We start from the raw sequence: 16,243 nt of genomic DNA on the forward strand, positions 1-16,243 counted from the left end.
GGATGCTTATGTGCCCGCCTCTTTATTTATTTTTTTAGGATGTGATGTCATCTCCAAGGGAGGTACGTCACATCCTTAAAACAACATGGCTATATCACAAGGTATTACAGCCAATGGGATTGAAGACAATCCAATTGGTTGCTGTGTCATGTGATAGGTTACATTAGTTCAAAAGCATGTGACATCAATTTAAGTGATGACGTCACATCCTGACAAGACAACATCCTGTTGGGGATTTACCATTGGGTTTTGGATTGACAGATGAAGAAAGAAGATTAAAAAAAATAATGAAAGATGAAGAAAGAAGACAGTGATAGAAGATAAAAGAAGAAAGATTTTTTTTTTACCTGATGCTGGTCCTCAAGGTGGATGGCGTTGGATTGCGGCTGATGATATCGCGGTACGAGAGCTAGCATATACAATGGAATTAGGAGGGTGAAGACTTCTAAAGGTAAGAGAAATATTGAATGTATGTAAATGTTTTTTTTCCAGGATTTTTTCATTATATTTATTTATTTTTATGTTTGTGATTGCCCATTGACTGATAATGTATTAATCTGTGCCCCTTTAGGGTACAGATAAATACAGTGACAGACAATGCATTTTTGTCATGCTTGTTTTGAATTGATTGTAATTTTTCTATTTGTTTTTATTGTTTGGATTCAATTGTTTGGATTTTGGATGGCTTGTTTTTAGTACATTTTAGGATTTGTTAGCGTTTTAAATTACTTATTTGTTTTGTTGGCTTCTGGTTTAAATTCATTAATTGTTTTGATTGCTAGTGTTTAAAATTAATTAATTGTTTTGTTGGTTAGTACTTTTATTTGTTAAATTGATTGGTTGGCTAGTGCTTTTATTTATTAAATTGGTGTGTTTAGGGGCTTGTGTATATCTTTTACTATTGTGTATTTTTGGCCTTCATGCTTTTTTATTATGGTGACCATTGACTGCTATAGTGGCTTATCATGCCCATATTATATGAGTATCAATGGGTAGAGGGTAGGTATAGTGGTCTCGGGGTGGATGGTTAGGCCTCCAGGGTGTGTAGCAGGGGGCGGGGGTTAGCCCCTTAAATACTATGACATTTATTAACTGCTAAGGTGATTAAGGGGTTAGGGGCCATTAGATTGTATTTTTCTTTTATTCTTTCTGGCAACGAGGACATGGACCTGGAGTATGCTGATGAGGATGCCCTTCATGATGGCACGGGTAAGTAGAAAGGTTTATTTACTTTATTTATGCTGGCTGGCTAATACACATACAAAGTTAAGTGTCCCCGGCGCTAACTGAAAGTCCAAGATACCGTGATCCAGCAAGGTAGTCTCTGAAATGCGGCTCCTTTTGGGCGGATTGATGGACTTGTTGGTTGGATTCCAGATGGGAGGGTGTCCTTAATGTTATTTTCCACTGCTTCTGAAATAACAGATAACAACAAGGCACACCAATTGCGTAGTGGATTTCATCAACCAGTCCCTATCTAGAACCAAAGAATCCTACTCACAGAATGAACGCTTGTACATTCAGGGGAGAGAATCTATACACACGTCCCGTCTCCTCAGGACATCCCACGGACCCCACGTGGTCTGGCTCGCGGAGTTCCCCTCAAATGGCGGTGGTGTTGGTAGATGTACACCAATACAGCGCTCCCACGGGTAGGAAAAAAGGGGAATGAGACAATACTAGTGTAGTACATAACAAAAATGTATTAACACTAATAAGATAAAAAGCCCACACTCACATGGTAAGGGGGTAAACTATATCACTCACGGATGGCTGGCTAATATTTTTTATTTTTGAATGTTTGGATAATAGTTATTTTGCCCATTACTGTACTGTATGTGTTGGAGGGGGTGGGGGGTGTATTTATTTCAATGCATTGCAAAAAACAAATTGCCACAAGATTGGTACCGCAGGCCAGCAGGGACCACCCGAGGTCACCCAGACACCCACGGGGACCACATTAGGACCCCGGACACCAACGGGGACTACACGAAGGCCCACCGACACCCGAAGGGACCACCTGAGGACCCCGGACACCCGCGGACCCTGGTATCAATCATATGGGGGTAGAGTAGGTGGGTATTAGTGTTGTTGTGTGTAGCCAGGTACCCTCCGGTCCCACGTGTTTCTGGTTTCCCCCCCCTCTCCTTACCATCAGAGATGTGCGGCAGAGTGACGGAGTCGCGGGGGGTTCCCTCCGCAGGGAGCCGCCATGTTGGTGTATGCGCGCGCACGCGCAGCGAGGTTGCGCATGAGCAGGGCAACTCCGCAGCGGCCATTTCAGGGGGCGCACAAGTGCAAGCTGCAGAGCAGCAGCCATTAGAGGGAGAGCATGAGGCTCCCTATGTAAAGGCTGCAGATAGAACTACAATCCCCATGATGCTCAGGGGCAGTGACACCACCTGACACCAGGGAGCCAGTAGGGCTGCAGGATTCTGCTGAATAGCAGGAAAGACTATTGCATGCTGGAACAGGAAGCAGTGAGTGAAGACCAGGATCCTGAAGCTGCAGGTTAGATCCAAAGAGCAGTGCTCCAAGGATTAGGCCAGGAATTAAACCCCAGGGCCCAGTTAATTCCCTGAATCACTGTAGAGAAGTAACTGTATTGTGTAGCGAACTGCCTTAAGATAGGGACTCTTTCACTGTACTCCTAGTGAGAAAAAGGTTGCAGGACAGAGTCTGACTGTCAGCACAGTGTGTAGCAGGAAGAGACTCTGATTGCATAACAGAGACTGTTTGCAAAGGGATAATCCGGCTGGGAATCCCTCCCCTGTGGAGTCAGCGTGTGCATTAATTTCTGCAGAGAGCAGTGCAGTGCTACGTGGGATCACGTTGCAGTATTGCAGACTCCTCAAGGATTCTCCTGGTTAGGACCATAACCAGGAAGGTATTATATTAAAGTGCACCAACGGGCCCCAACACAGGGAAGCGCTGTCCCTCACACACACACTCCAATCTATCGCTGGTGGACACTAAGAGGTTAAGTGCCCTGGCACAATGGTATACCAAGGACTAGGGTGATATAAAGACTGACACTAAAGTGGTGCAACCATTTACATGTGTGGGGTGATGAGATGATATTCATGCAGGGGAATGTCATGCTGTTTATGTATGAAATGTTATGCAAAGGTTATTATTATTATGCTAAGTAAATACTGTTTTATCCAACTGCGTGTGGTTACTGTATATGTTGGTTCTGATAAAGGAACACTCCCACCAAGTTGGGATCCCTCATCAGTGGAGGCGCTGCACCCAGTGTAAGTATACCCTAGGCTCCCAGTGGCGGAGGCTCAGGCATCTTGTTAGCCTCACAGGTGACAGCAGCATCAGTAGTTACCGTACCTCAGGGGTGCAAGGGCTACATGTGTTTTTAATGTTTATTGTGGGTAGCAGCTGTTTTAATATAAATTTTAATACTAGTTATGAGCAGGGGGTCTGCGGAGCAGAACCATATTGATTTGAGGTCCGGATTCCCCCTACTTCCTGAGATACAGGCCCCATTATGGGGTGCCGGTATCTCCTATGCATTTTAATGTCCCGCGTCACGTGACCGGGGGCATAAAATGCATAGGAGATACCGGCACCCCATAACGAAGCCTGTTTCTCGGGAAGCAGGGGGTCCCCAGACCTCAAATCAATGCTGTTCTGCTCCGGAGACCCCTTGCTCATCTACACTAGCATTACATTTTTTATTAAAAAACATTAATTGCAGGCTAAATTTGCGCAGGGATAGGCGGCTCTCTCTGAGCAGCTCGCTCTGCAGCTGAAAGAAATCGCCGGGTAAGGCCTTTTCAGAGAGGCGATCATCAGGTCGCCGGCTACTCGCTCGTTTTTGGAATTTTGCTATCACAGGTAATCGAGGCTTTCTGAAGACTGTGACTGCAACACTCAAAAGACAGGCGATTTAAATGAGCCGGTGATTTTTTTTATGAATGCTTATAGCATGGGCCCTGTAACAGGGGACTTATCCCTGTTCAAGTAATGTGCCTTTAATCTAGCAGTGTGGTGGTTAAACTGCTGGTAGTCAATTAATGAAACACCACCTGCTCTTACAAAAGCCTTTCTGTTGAGACAGGAAGTGACTCCTTAGCTCTGAATGAGAGCTGACCTTTGGAGACACCACATGTCTTGAGCTCTGTCAAGAAGAAACAGCAGAGCTGATTGCAAGACACCAAATAAGACTTCTAAACCTGGATGCTGATTTTCTGTGCACGCACGGGTGCGGTTCCAGGAGAGCAGAGAAGCTTACTCTACAGCAGCTAACAGATAAGACTTTCATTCTAAAGAGACTTCTTATATCTGCTTATGTCATGCTATGTGTTTTGAGCTGGGAGACCTGCTTAACTAGGAGTTGTGAATTGCATGGGATTTCACTAGAAATACTCCCAAGTGAATTAAGCTTTGTTCCCCCCCCCCCCGTGTTTGGATGATTTCCTGATAAAAAGTAAAAGGCACAATAAAGCCTTATTATAATTTCACCTTATAAAAGCCTCCAATTGTGTACCTCTGTGAACGTCCGTCTACATTTGGTGTCCGTGGTGGGACAAGAGGTGTCCTTGTAGTTAAAAAGGACCGGAGATTTTTATGTGAAATTTTTTTTTTTTGCTTTTTGCCTACAAACAATCTGAGAAACTTAGAGAAAAAAACCTAATGCAGCAGAGATCGGAATTAAAGGGATACACACCACTGAAATCACACTGCACTGAAACTTACAAAAACCCAGAAGAGACTGCTGAAGTAGCTAAACCTTATTTTGCCTACCACAAAGTGTAATATGGTCATTGAAATAGGGGTTTTGCCTTTCAGCCATAGTCAGGGTTCAAGAAGTGAGTCAGCCCTTAAAAAAGGGATAGGTGTTTGTTGTTTTCAAAAGTTTCGCTGAAGCAGTGAATATAGATGGTGACCCATGAGTGGTACTGATTTTGCAAATAAAGGTTGCCACACCGCATAGGGCTACCAGCTGTGAATGGAGTATATGCAGAAAAGTGTGAAAATTGATACAAGACTGTGCTGAAGCAGGGGAATTTTTAGCAAACAAATGCTGGGTGTTGAGTCACCCTGCCGGGAATGAAAGAAAGTTTTTTTTTCTGCAAGTAAAAAAGTCTGCCTATATATCTTGGGAGCAAAAACAGACACCCAAAGTGTGAAGTGTGAATGCCATAATACCCAAAGATGAGACTGAAAATTACTGAACTCAGGCAGAAAACCAAATTCTGTTGCTGAAGCGGAGAGATTGCACCTAGCAAGTAAATGGTGTAGAGCAAATAGATTTTTTACCTAGCAACTGCACAGCTTGTATACCTGATACGAGAAAATGCATGCACAGTACTGCTGATATTGAAAAAAAAATAAAAAAAATTCCCAAGAAAGAAAAGTCTACAGAGATGCCTGTGAGAGCTACGACCTCTACAAGCAAAATATGCCTACCTGTAGGACCACCACAATTGGGGGTTCTAGCAAATACAGTGGCAACGGCTGCAATAGCGCCTCCTGAGGTCAGGAAGAAAATTACACCTGATAGCCTAAAAATGGAGGACAAGATGCAGCGTTCCTGTAATGAACCCTACCCCATGGAAGAGTGGCCCTTCCAGTCCAATAAAGAGGAAGAACCTGAACCGAGTCACACCCACAAAACACCCCAAGAATGGTGGGGGTGCCTGAACTCGGCACGAACAGAAAAGACCGCTCCCTTTGATGACGAATATGATCAGCAGGAGACAGAGCAGGAGCAGCAGATCACCCAATATTTCTGTCAGCTAAAGCACCTGCAAGAAAAGCCTGGCGTACAGCACCGGCAGCTTTTATTCTAACACTTCCCGCACGGCGGGAAGCGTTGTGACGCGGCTTGTTGCGGCGTCACTGTGACGTCACGTGCGCGCCTGGCGTCCCCGGCTTTCCCGACACCCCTGGAGTTTAAAGTGAGGTAAGCGGGGGTGCAGGGAAGCAGAGGGGCAGAGCAGGAGCCTGGTTCGGGTTGGAAAGGGGGGATAAAATGCGCGCGAAGTGGAGGGGGGTGCACGGAGGAACACGCGAACGGACCGCGCGCAGCTGGAGTAGATCCCGGCGTTCCGCCGATAAAAGTAGCAATAAAAGCTGCCGCTGCTGTATATAATGAAGCTGCTAAAATTTCAAATGAAGATGGAGACCCCAATATCCCTGAAGGGACGGTGTCATCCAAATCAAAAAGGCGGAAAAAGAAAAGCGGTTCTTCACTTACCGTGGAAGGAACAGACACGTCCGCAGATCCTGTGGAGGAAAAGGGGACCCGAGTTGCCCTGCAGCCTAGAGAAAATGGAGAATTCGTCCCGCGGGTAACCGAATATCCAGAGGGCCCAAGGCAGAAGTCGTGTACCCCAAAGAAGTGTCTATCCGGTGCCAACAGTGAGGAGCCCTCAAGCAACCATCCCAGGGAGGTGGAGCCGGAACCAGTGAGTGACGATCCCTTGAACAGCCCTGAAGATGCCCTGAAAAATGCCAAGCATGACTGTGATATGCTCTGTGAATAATTGAAACAAAAGGAAGATGGTTACACAGAGCTACAGAAAAATAACGTGAGGCTACAAAAAGATGTGCTCACAATTTACTCTATAGCCAGGACAGAATTGGACGATCTCAAGCATGAGCTAGATACTGCAAAGGCTACTATTTCCGCCATGGATGAAAAGCAGAGCCAATCTGATAAAATGGTGGCTACGCTAAAGCGGAAGTATGAGGAGGCATTGAAGCAGATGACAGTCTTCCAGCAGGAGGTTCACACTCTTCGTATAGAGCTGAATGCCTCACAACAAGAGGTCAACAGTGTCCGGATAAAAGTGGACGTATCTCAGAAAGAGGTTCAGACACTCAGCAGAGCACTTGATGAGACCAACAGCTGCCGCACAGACCTGGAAGTTTCCAGAAAGGAACTACACAGTCTCACTGAGGAGCTGGGCATTGCTAAAGAAACTATTGGTAATCTTGATACAGATCTCAAAGTCTCTCAGAAGGAGCTTCAGACCCTCAACCTAGAGAAGGAAGTCTCACGCCAGGAGAGTGTCATTCTCAAAGCAGATGTGCATAAATGGAAGGAGGACTGCAAAGAAGCCCTGAAGAATACAGAGACTGAAAAAAGAGAAAATTCAAGATTAAAAAGAGAAAACTTAAAACTGAAAGAAGAAAATTTTCAGTTGACAGAAGAAGTCAAGGAAAAGTTTGAAGCAGAGCACCGACTGCAGAACCAACTGCAAGTTCTGCGTACACACCTCCAGTATGCTGAGGAGAAGCAGCAAATGCTGCAGGAAGAAAAACTGCAGGCTGCTAAAGAGGTACAAGCGCTGCAGGAACGTCTGAATACCCAGTATGTCCCCACAGAGCAGTATGAGGAGCTAAAGGCCACGCTGCATGTCTTCAGAGCATCATTGGAAGCGGAGCTTTGATACCAGGTGACTCTGTATGAGAGGGAGCGTGAGAAGGCTCAAAAACTGGATCAAGAGCTGGAGAGACAGAGAGACTGTTCCATTCCCTTGAGTCAGTACACCAAGGAGAAAACAGTCGCAGCGGCAACCTTGACGACAAAAATTACAGAGCTCCAGAATATGAAGGAGACTCTGATACAGACTCAGAGGAAGCAAAGTGCGCAGATAGATTCCCTGAGAAGAGACTTGCAAGACGCACTCAAACACGTTGAGACTCTGCAGGCCAGTAACTTACAAATTACTCCAATACGGAAAAAGGTATTGGCTCTGCCCAAGCACCAGTGTCCCACAGTAACTAATGCCCTTGAGGACAAGGGTACAGTGAGAGTTGGGGACTCCACGTAACTTCAAAACAAAATTACGAAGTTTGAGCCACCTAAGAAAGCACTAGCCAAACCTACAGCTGCCCAACAGGCAACAAACAGAGGTAGGTGTGCAGAATCAAAGCCAGAAGAATCCTTAGCTGAGGAAGCTGAAAAAATAGGACGTTCTCTGGAAAAGGAGGTGAAGGTGCAACTCAGTCCCAAAGAAGCTGAACTGGCGACTCCGTGGTGTGGAGAAACTGCAGAAAGACCGCTTCAAGAGCAGAAAACTCTAAGGGCTAGTCCTAACTGCTCTACAACTGTTGCCATACACTTTGTCTACAAAAAGAGGAGTGCCCGACGCAACAGAAATCTCATGACCGCGCACGCGATAAAAAGACATTACATGGAAAAAGTCCGCCTCGAGCGACTGAGGAGTGCTGATCTCAAGCACCTTCGGGAGGAGACAAAAATAAACTGGAGAAAGGGCTCCAATCCCAGCGGGACAGAGGGTTCTCTTCCTCCATCCACTCTCATTCAAGTCACAGAAAGATCTCGAATGAGAGTGGAAGGATGGGCTTTGGCCGTGGTAAGCTCGAGCTTCCCACAAACAGGGGAGGTATGTAACAGGGGACTTATCCCTGTTCAAGTAATGTGCCTTTAATCTAGCAGTGTGGTGGTTAAACTGCTGGTAGTCAATTAATGAAACACCACCTGCTCTTACAAAAGCCTTTCTGTTGAGACAGGAAGTGACTCCTTAGCTCTGAATGAGAGCTGACCTTTGGAGACACCACATGTCTTGAGCTCTGTCAAGAAGAAACAGCAGAGCTGATTGCAAGACACCAAATAAGACTTCTAAACCTGGATGCTGATTTTCTGTGCAAGCACGGGTGCGGTTCCAGGACAGCAGAGAAGCTTACTCTACAGCAGCTAACAGATAAGACTTTCATTCTAAAGAGACTTCTTATATCTGCTTATGTCATGCTATGTGTTTTGGGCTGGGAGACCTGCTTAACTAGGAGTTGTGAATTGCATGGCTTTTCACTAGAAATACTCCCAAATAAATTAAGCTTTGTTCCCCCCTCCCTGTGTTTGGATGATTTCCTGATAAAAAGGAAAAGGCACAATAAAGCCTTATTATAATTTCACCTTATAAAAGCCTCCAATTGTGTACCTCTGTGAACGTCCGTCTATAGGCCCCTAAATGTTTCTATTTGTACTAAGAAGTTTGTCTGAGCATAATTTAGCTATCAAAGTGCTAAATATGGTTTGCAGTTTAGCACTTTAGGAGTTAATGATTCATTTTGCCTAATTACAAACATTTCATATACTTTACATTCTATTACAGCTCACAAACTGAGAACTTAGCATCATATCGCACACATTCGCTTAAAGCTTGCCATGTATCTGCTGGTGGGCATGTGCAAAACATTCCACCACATTCTTCAATATGGCGAATATCACACAGTTTCACACACAAATGGCAACATCTGTAAAAATGTGAAGAACATCAACCTCATTCAGGGCATATTAGAGTCCATGGCAGAGATGCAGCAACATAAAGAAAGTGCACACAGAAGTTTGTTTTGGCACGTTTCTCCATTTTCTTCTTGCGTTTGTGTGTTACACAAAATGTTTCTTACATTTTACGCAAATTGTTGGCCAGAAAAGTTTCTGTCACCCTTTTGATTTTTGGGATACAAATACTATATAAGATACAAAGGTGATTCTGAATTTGCTTCATCTCATTACAATCTGTGCATCATTTAACTCCTTTCTATCTCCTCCTGTTGTCACTCCCCAAAACTTAGAGCAAAGACCTTGATACATTTGTAGAAAGAGACACAAAATGGACGTGACACAATTTGCTTTGTTTGGTACACATTTGCCATGATACTGCACCGACACACTTTATTCGAGCAAATACCTGGTATGTACCTGGCAGATACCTGGAATGCGCCACTCCTAACCTCTGACAAGCCCCGTTGCATTTGCCTTCCCAGCCTGGGTTCATGCCTGGCTGATGGGCGGCTGATCTGTTAAATGATAATGATTAGGATTTAATAGGCTGCAATGCTTCGCGTGTCTACCAGATGGCATAAATTCATGAATTGTAATGCAGTTTATATATATATACTGTGCAGTATTGCAGCCAGCGGGAATAAAATGCTTCAATCCCTGCTTGGAAAATAACTCAATGTACTCGGGCAGAAAACAGTCACAAACCTCAATACACCCGGGTATACCCGAATTCGTGGGACTAGCCAAGCTCGAATAAAGTGTGTCGCCAGTGTACATCACCCCCAGTGTCTTGCTTGGGATTTTGGCCGAATAGCGCAAATGCATATGTAACTAATATGAAAGCGTATTACATTTTGCAATGTAATTAGCCCATAAAGTTGTGGCTACTGCTAAGAGGGACATCTTTGCATACAGGTACCCCCGAAATGTAAAGTAACACCATATATCCTGTTTATCTAAAAGAAATAGCTTCTGGAGTTTTCATACTTTATTATAATTCGAAGAGTAATACAACTTCCAGCAGCCTTAGCTTTCAGCATCATGCTCCTCAGCTGTGACACTCAAACAATTGCTCATATTATTGATAATTATAGCACTTTTCTTAATACATGAATGCTAATGATTTTTTTTTCTGCAATACTAATTGCTCTGTTTTTACATATTTATTTTTCTTGGTGGGGAGTAAACTTTGTGAGGAGCCACTCTAATTACCTTCACATTTTCACCCACCAACAAAAATCTTACTCACTGACAGTGTGAATAGGATAATCATTGAATTGTTGATTAACGATAATAAAAAAAGAAAGTGCCATTCGTTTCTCAGTTTATTGGAAAAAAACCCTCATAGGAAATGTGTCAATATCAAAAGAAATTTCCAATAACATAAGTGAAGTAGCAGATGATAAAATTACAGGATCAAAGAGCAAAAGCCTCTAAAAATATTGTACTATGTGCTAACAGCAAGTACCAAGTATAACTTCTTAGTACACATAGAAACATAGAATTGGACCTCAGATACGAAACACTTCATATACAGTAGCGACAAAGTTTAATCTAACACGGCCAGCACCGCGTTTTTAAAAAACGCGTGCGCCGCGCGGCTGTCTCCGGCCGAAACCTGGCCGGGTTTCGGCCGTTTTTTCCTGTGCCTCGGGCGCTTTCAATAGTAAGCGCCATAGCACCTATCTATTGAAGCGCGGGAAACTCCGGTTTTAAACCGGAAATGGACCCGCAAGGACCCGCGGCTAGCCCGCTGCGATCCCGGCCAGCTGCCGTCTTTAGTTAGATTAAACTTTGTCGGGACAGTATACTGTTAAACCTCCGACCCTATTTGATCATTGGCTTTCCTTTATATTTAGGTTATCCTTTTGTCTATCCCAGCTTTTTTTAAATTCCCTAACTACAGTATACTAGACTCTACCACTTCTGTTGGGAGGCTATTCCACAAATCCATCACCCTTTCCATGTAGAAGTCCTTCCTCACATTTTCCCTGAGCCTTCCACCCTCCAACTTCAGAGCGTGAGCTCTTGTTCTACCACCTCTCTTTCTCTAAAATATGCTTCCTTCTTGTACTTTGTTGAAACCCTTTATGTATTGGAAAGTTTCAGTCATACCCCCACCCCTTCTTTCCTCAAAGCTGTACATATCAAGGTCCCTTAGTCTTTCCTGATCACTGTTATGATGTTGACCATTTTTGTAGCCCTTTATGTATATCCTTATGGAGAAAGGGTCTCCAGAACTGAACACTAGGTAGAATGTTAGCATTGTATGTAGATATGTCTAATTTTATTTTCATAGCGCCAACTGTACTACAAATCACAAAATTACAATACCAGGTAAATAAAGTACAAACAATGGGGATAACCACAGTAGGTAAATTATAACATAAGGCAAAGTTAGACCCTGCCCTGACGAGCCTTGCAGACACAGTAGCAGTAAAATGTATTATTAAAAGTACAGTCACAGAGGTTAAGGGCATCTGGAGTTGATAGTAGCGGCATAGAAATTTTTATTAGAATACGATGTGGCATCACAACCTCTCTTTCTGATGTTAATACTGTACATTACTTCTCCTTATACAACCTAGCATCCTGTGGGCTTTCCCCATTGCTTTGTTACATCCCTTGCCTGTTCTTCAGTCAGCTGAAACAATAGATTCCAAGTCAATTTCTTCCATAGTGGTTGACATAATAATGGCATTAATCATATACTCTTACTGTATCATTATAGTAAATGAATTAAAACAACTTGGGACACACGGAAAATAGTGTTCTAAATATAACAAAAGACTAGGAAGCACATGAGACCTTGCAGCGGATCTGAAAATTTACAGAAAAAATGTCTGTTTTTGTGTTTCATTATCCTTTGCTTAATTTTCTTTTCCTGTTGCTGTAATGTATTCTCTGTACATGTTTCCTATAAAATGCATATCGTTATATAGCAGATGAAGTTAATCGAGATCAACCTATGTTATGTTAAATGAAATTTCTGCAAACACAGTTGGATTTATAGAAACAAAGTCATTGTGAAGCTGATTTCTCAGATTAATTTGGTTTATTTGACTCAATGTAACCAATAACCAGTAACTGGATAGATGGTAACTGGATAGATAGGCTGCTATAAACAAGGATGCCTGTTTAGGTTTATTTAGATTAAGGGGCCTATGCAGGGAGCAGCGCTGGAAATAATTGGCGAGGGTAATAAAATGTACCTGTAATGGGGAGATTTTTTCTCTATATGCAGAAAGGTCCGAAATCTGCAATTATTATCTTGAATGAGGATGGCGAGTTGAAAACGGAGAGATGCGCGATGTTGAAATGTGTTAGGAAAAAATCGCGGGTTTTTTTTTTATTTTCCCTCTGGCCACCGAGCTCCAGCTTCTTGCCAACTTTTGTTGGCGGAGCAAATTGTTGAATATCGCGCCATTTTATTGGCGCGAACGGCCGCTAGATGGCGATCATGCCTTTCTGAATAGGGACCTTTTAAAACCTGGCGAGATTTAGGTTCTCGCCACCCGCGCGGCGAGATTTACAAAGAAAAAAAAATGGCGCTTTTTTCTCTACTCGGCATTTCCTGACTTTCTGTATGCATATTGCGCCAATAAATGCCGATATATCCGTTACCGCTGCTCTCTGCATAGGCCCCTAAGTGTATTGTTTATGGACAAATGCTTACTATGTGTGTGTCCTTTGCTGGGTAGACATGAACCCCATTTGCTGCTCCTATGTAATTTGTTGTACCTTCTCTTCCCTCAAACCTTTCCCATTGCCTCTAGATAGGCTCAAAAGTATTATTATTATTATTGCTATTTTTTAAAATAATTTTATGATGTTATTATGGATACATTAAATCGCTTTTCAACTTGAAATATCATATGTATCAATTTTTCCCCCCTCTTAGGCTTTTGAAAGGGGAAGAACATTTCCACTTTGTACCCCGCTCACGTGAAGAGCTTCCAGACAACTTTCCAAAAGAAATAACTGGGATTTGTTATTTCCTGGAGGCCAACAATGGTCAAAAACAGCCAAAGCACTCCTTAACATCTGTTAGAATGAGAAAGGTTTCCTACAACATTGGCACTATGTACCTTCGGGAGACAAGCGTATGAAACCTTCTGCAGATCAAAGACTCTTCAATAAAGCACAAGCCCATAACTGGGTCATGACCGGAGAGTAGAGATTCTTTCTGTTTTACTAAATTGCTAAGAACACAACAGTAAGAGCTCTGCATAATGCCAGGCAATAATATTTTTCAGAGGTGGGTGACCATTATCGAGAACACAGGCTACGTTGTAACAGTATTTAATACATGGATAATATCATTCCAAAACATTATGATCAGTTCCCAGTCATCATTTATTAATGAACAAATCATCTTAATCCAGATTCCTGGTTTAGGAAGCAACATCATTTCAATATACTCATGAAATTCGTCTTTAGAACTCTGATACAGTACGTAATAATGGACTGGATATTTTAGGTTGTATCTAGTACAGTACACATGATTTACTTATTATTTGCCTGTGAACACCATACATATTCACATGATGTGAATGCCATCTACTTGATCAGGATTTACTCATCGATTCCACAGTAAAGTGAAGATGTAAGTTATGTGACATATATTTACATAACTATGTAAATTCATATCATTTTATAACACTGCAGTGGGAACATGGCCAATAATTATGACTATACGTGTTTTAATCAATTTATAAGGTAATTATATTATTGTTTTGTGTCATTTATAAGGATATATGCTCTCCTACCACAGTGGGACAATTACGATTGTTTTCAGTGAGGAGGTAAGCATTTTTACAGTGTACAATACAAGCAGTATGTGTAGGAGCATGTATCAAAAAAGTATATATTTTATTTCTGTCTCACTGCTTACAGTATGTCTTATTCAATATACTGTATGATCTCACTTGTTGAGTGTAAATGGTATGGAAATAACTGCCTGATTCCCACCATAGCATCTGAATGTAATTTCTAAATACTGTTATATTCTAAATGGCAAATTTTCTAACCATTTATATTCATATATATATCGAACCTCTCAGCTTTTGAGCTCATCAATGTACATAATGAATAGTACAAACATCTTAACCTTCAGATGACCGTGTTTGTGACCTACATAATTTTCTCTCAAATGTTAGTGGTTAAGGAAATATATTACACTGCTTCATATTGTGAATATAAATCTATTCTCATACACAATCATACCCAGGCAACTGCATGTTCACATACAGTACACCCACGAGCTGTACACACACGCTTATGTGACTTTATGTATACATACTGAAAATCATATGAACTTATAGGGAAAAAATAAACATATTTAAAAACCATACAGAAACTCAGTTTTATTTGTTTGTACAATTTTTAGGAAAATGCAAAAACTCTTCCAAATTTCGGGGTGACTCTTTTACTTTTGGTGGCTTTATTTTGCACAATGCAAATAACGGTGTTCACAATTTACCCTTTTTCTTTGTGCTTGTTAGAGGATATTAAAGAAAAACTAAGAAAATGTACAACAATATTTACATTTATTCTGCACTATCGCAACTGGACTAACATGGCTATTTCCGTTATATATATATATATATATATATATATATATATATATATATATATAACGGAAATAGCCATGTTAGTCCAGTTGCGATAGTGCAGAATAAATGAGTTCTTCGGTATTGGGTGATTCATTGATTTATTTGGACTAACAATTTATGTCATAGGACAAGCTTCCGAGAGTTCTCCTCTCTTCTTCAGGTCAGCAAACCAGTATTACTGACCTGAGGAAGAGTGGAGAATTCTTGACAGCTTGTCCTATGACATAAATTGTTCGCCAAATAAAAAAGGTATCACCTAATACTGAAGAAGTCATTTATTCTGCACTATATATGTGTATATATTATATATATATATATATATATATATATATATATATATATATATATATATAGTTAAATGCAGCAATCAGCACACAATTGTATTGTTGATCCAAATGCTAGTTCCATATACAGAAATAGAAACAATATTACCAGATTGAAGTCCAGCACAACCCTGAGGAAGGTCGCTCTCTGCAGACCAAAACGTTGGTTAAGGTGCCTGTATTTTTTGCAATACAATATACTATTTGGAATATACCCCTGGTGTGCTGTCTCCATTTTGCTGGACTTCAATCTGGTAATATTGTTACTATGTATGTGCAATATAATCCTGATGCCATGATCATTTAACCATTCCACATTATCATTTCAAAATGATGACATTTGTAATGTAGACCGCAAAGATTTAAATCACATTTGAAACAATCATGCTAATGTGCCGGCAGTCACTGCAGATTCTGCTGTTAAGCAATATCCCATCTGATAATATCATAATAACTTAGATTTATAGGCTTTAGCGTGAATCAAATTGTGTTTCCCTGTTTTAACCTGTTGGTAAAATATTTTCTTCCTTAGAGTAAATCTGATTCTGTTTCCCTGTTTGGTCCCGTCAGTAACTATGACAAACTCTTGTTGAGTTCCCTTTGTTGTGAGGATACAGCTTGTGGGCAGCGTATGGGGTGAATGTATTTACATTATCTCCATTTTGCTACTTGTATTTATGCAGTTGTGGAAAAAATGGCAACAATTGCACGGAAAAGTACTCACCATCGGTGCTGGCTACTTGGATAAACCCTCTTTATTCTTTGGATTAAGGTTGATTTGCCATCTTGTATATATGTAAATTATTATTATACATATTTTTGGGTTCTCTTTAAGGTTTATTTAGTTGTCTCCTCAAGACTTATTAAACATTCCAGAACAACATTTAAAAAAAACTTTTTATTTAGACCAAAATGCAATTTTTGGGATACATAACAAAGAAAAGGGCAAGTGGAACACATTAAACACATGGATACCTCATATTATTACAATTGAGATCATATTTTTGACATTGCTGAAGATAAAAACA

At 41.5% G+C, this 16,243-nt stretch overlaps 1 protein-coding gene across 1 annotated transcript in view; it reads left to right on the forward strand.

The window, feature by feature from the left end:
* Nucleotides 1–14,818, forward strand: part of GUCY1A2 (guanylate cyclase 1 soluble subunit alpha 2) — a 342,963-nt gene extending 328,145 nt beyond the window's left edge. Inside the window, exon 8 of the mRNA XM_075593200.1 lies at nt 13,179–14,818. Within this exon, the coding sequence (XP_075449315.1) occupies nt 13,179–13,386 (208 nt within the window). The 3' untranslated portion in view covers nt 13,387–14,818. The remainder of the gene's footprint in view (nt 1–13,178) is intronic.
* The last annotated feature ends 1,425 nt before the right edge of the window (nt 14,819–16,243 follow it).

The sequence above is a fragment of the Ascaphus truei genome, chromosome 3 (assembly GCF_040206685.1).
Source record: "Ascaphus truei isolate aAscTru1 chromosome 3, aAscTru1.hap1, whole genome shotgun sequence".
NCBI classification, from domain to species: domain Eukaryota; kingdom Metazoa; phylum Chordata; class Amphibia; order Anura; family Ascaphidae; genus Ascaphus; species Ascaphus truei.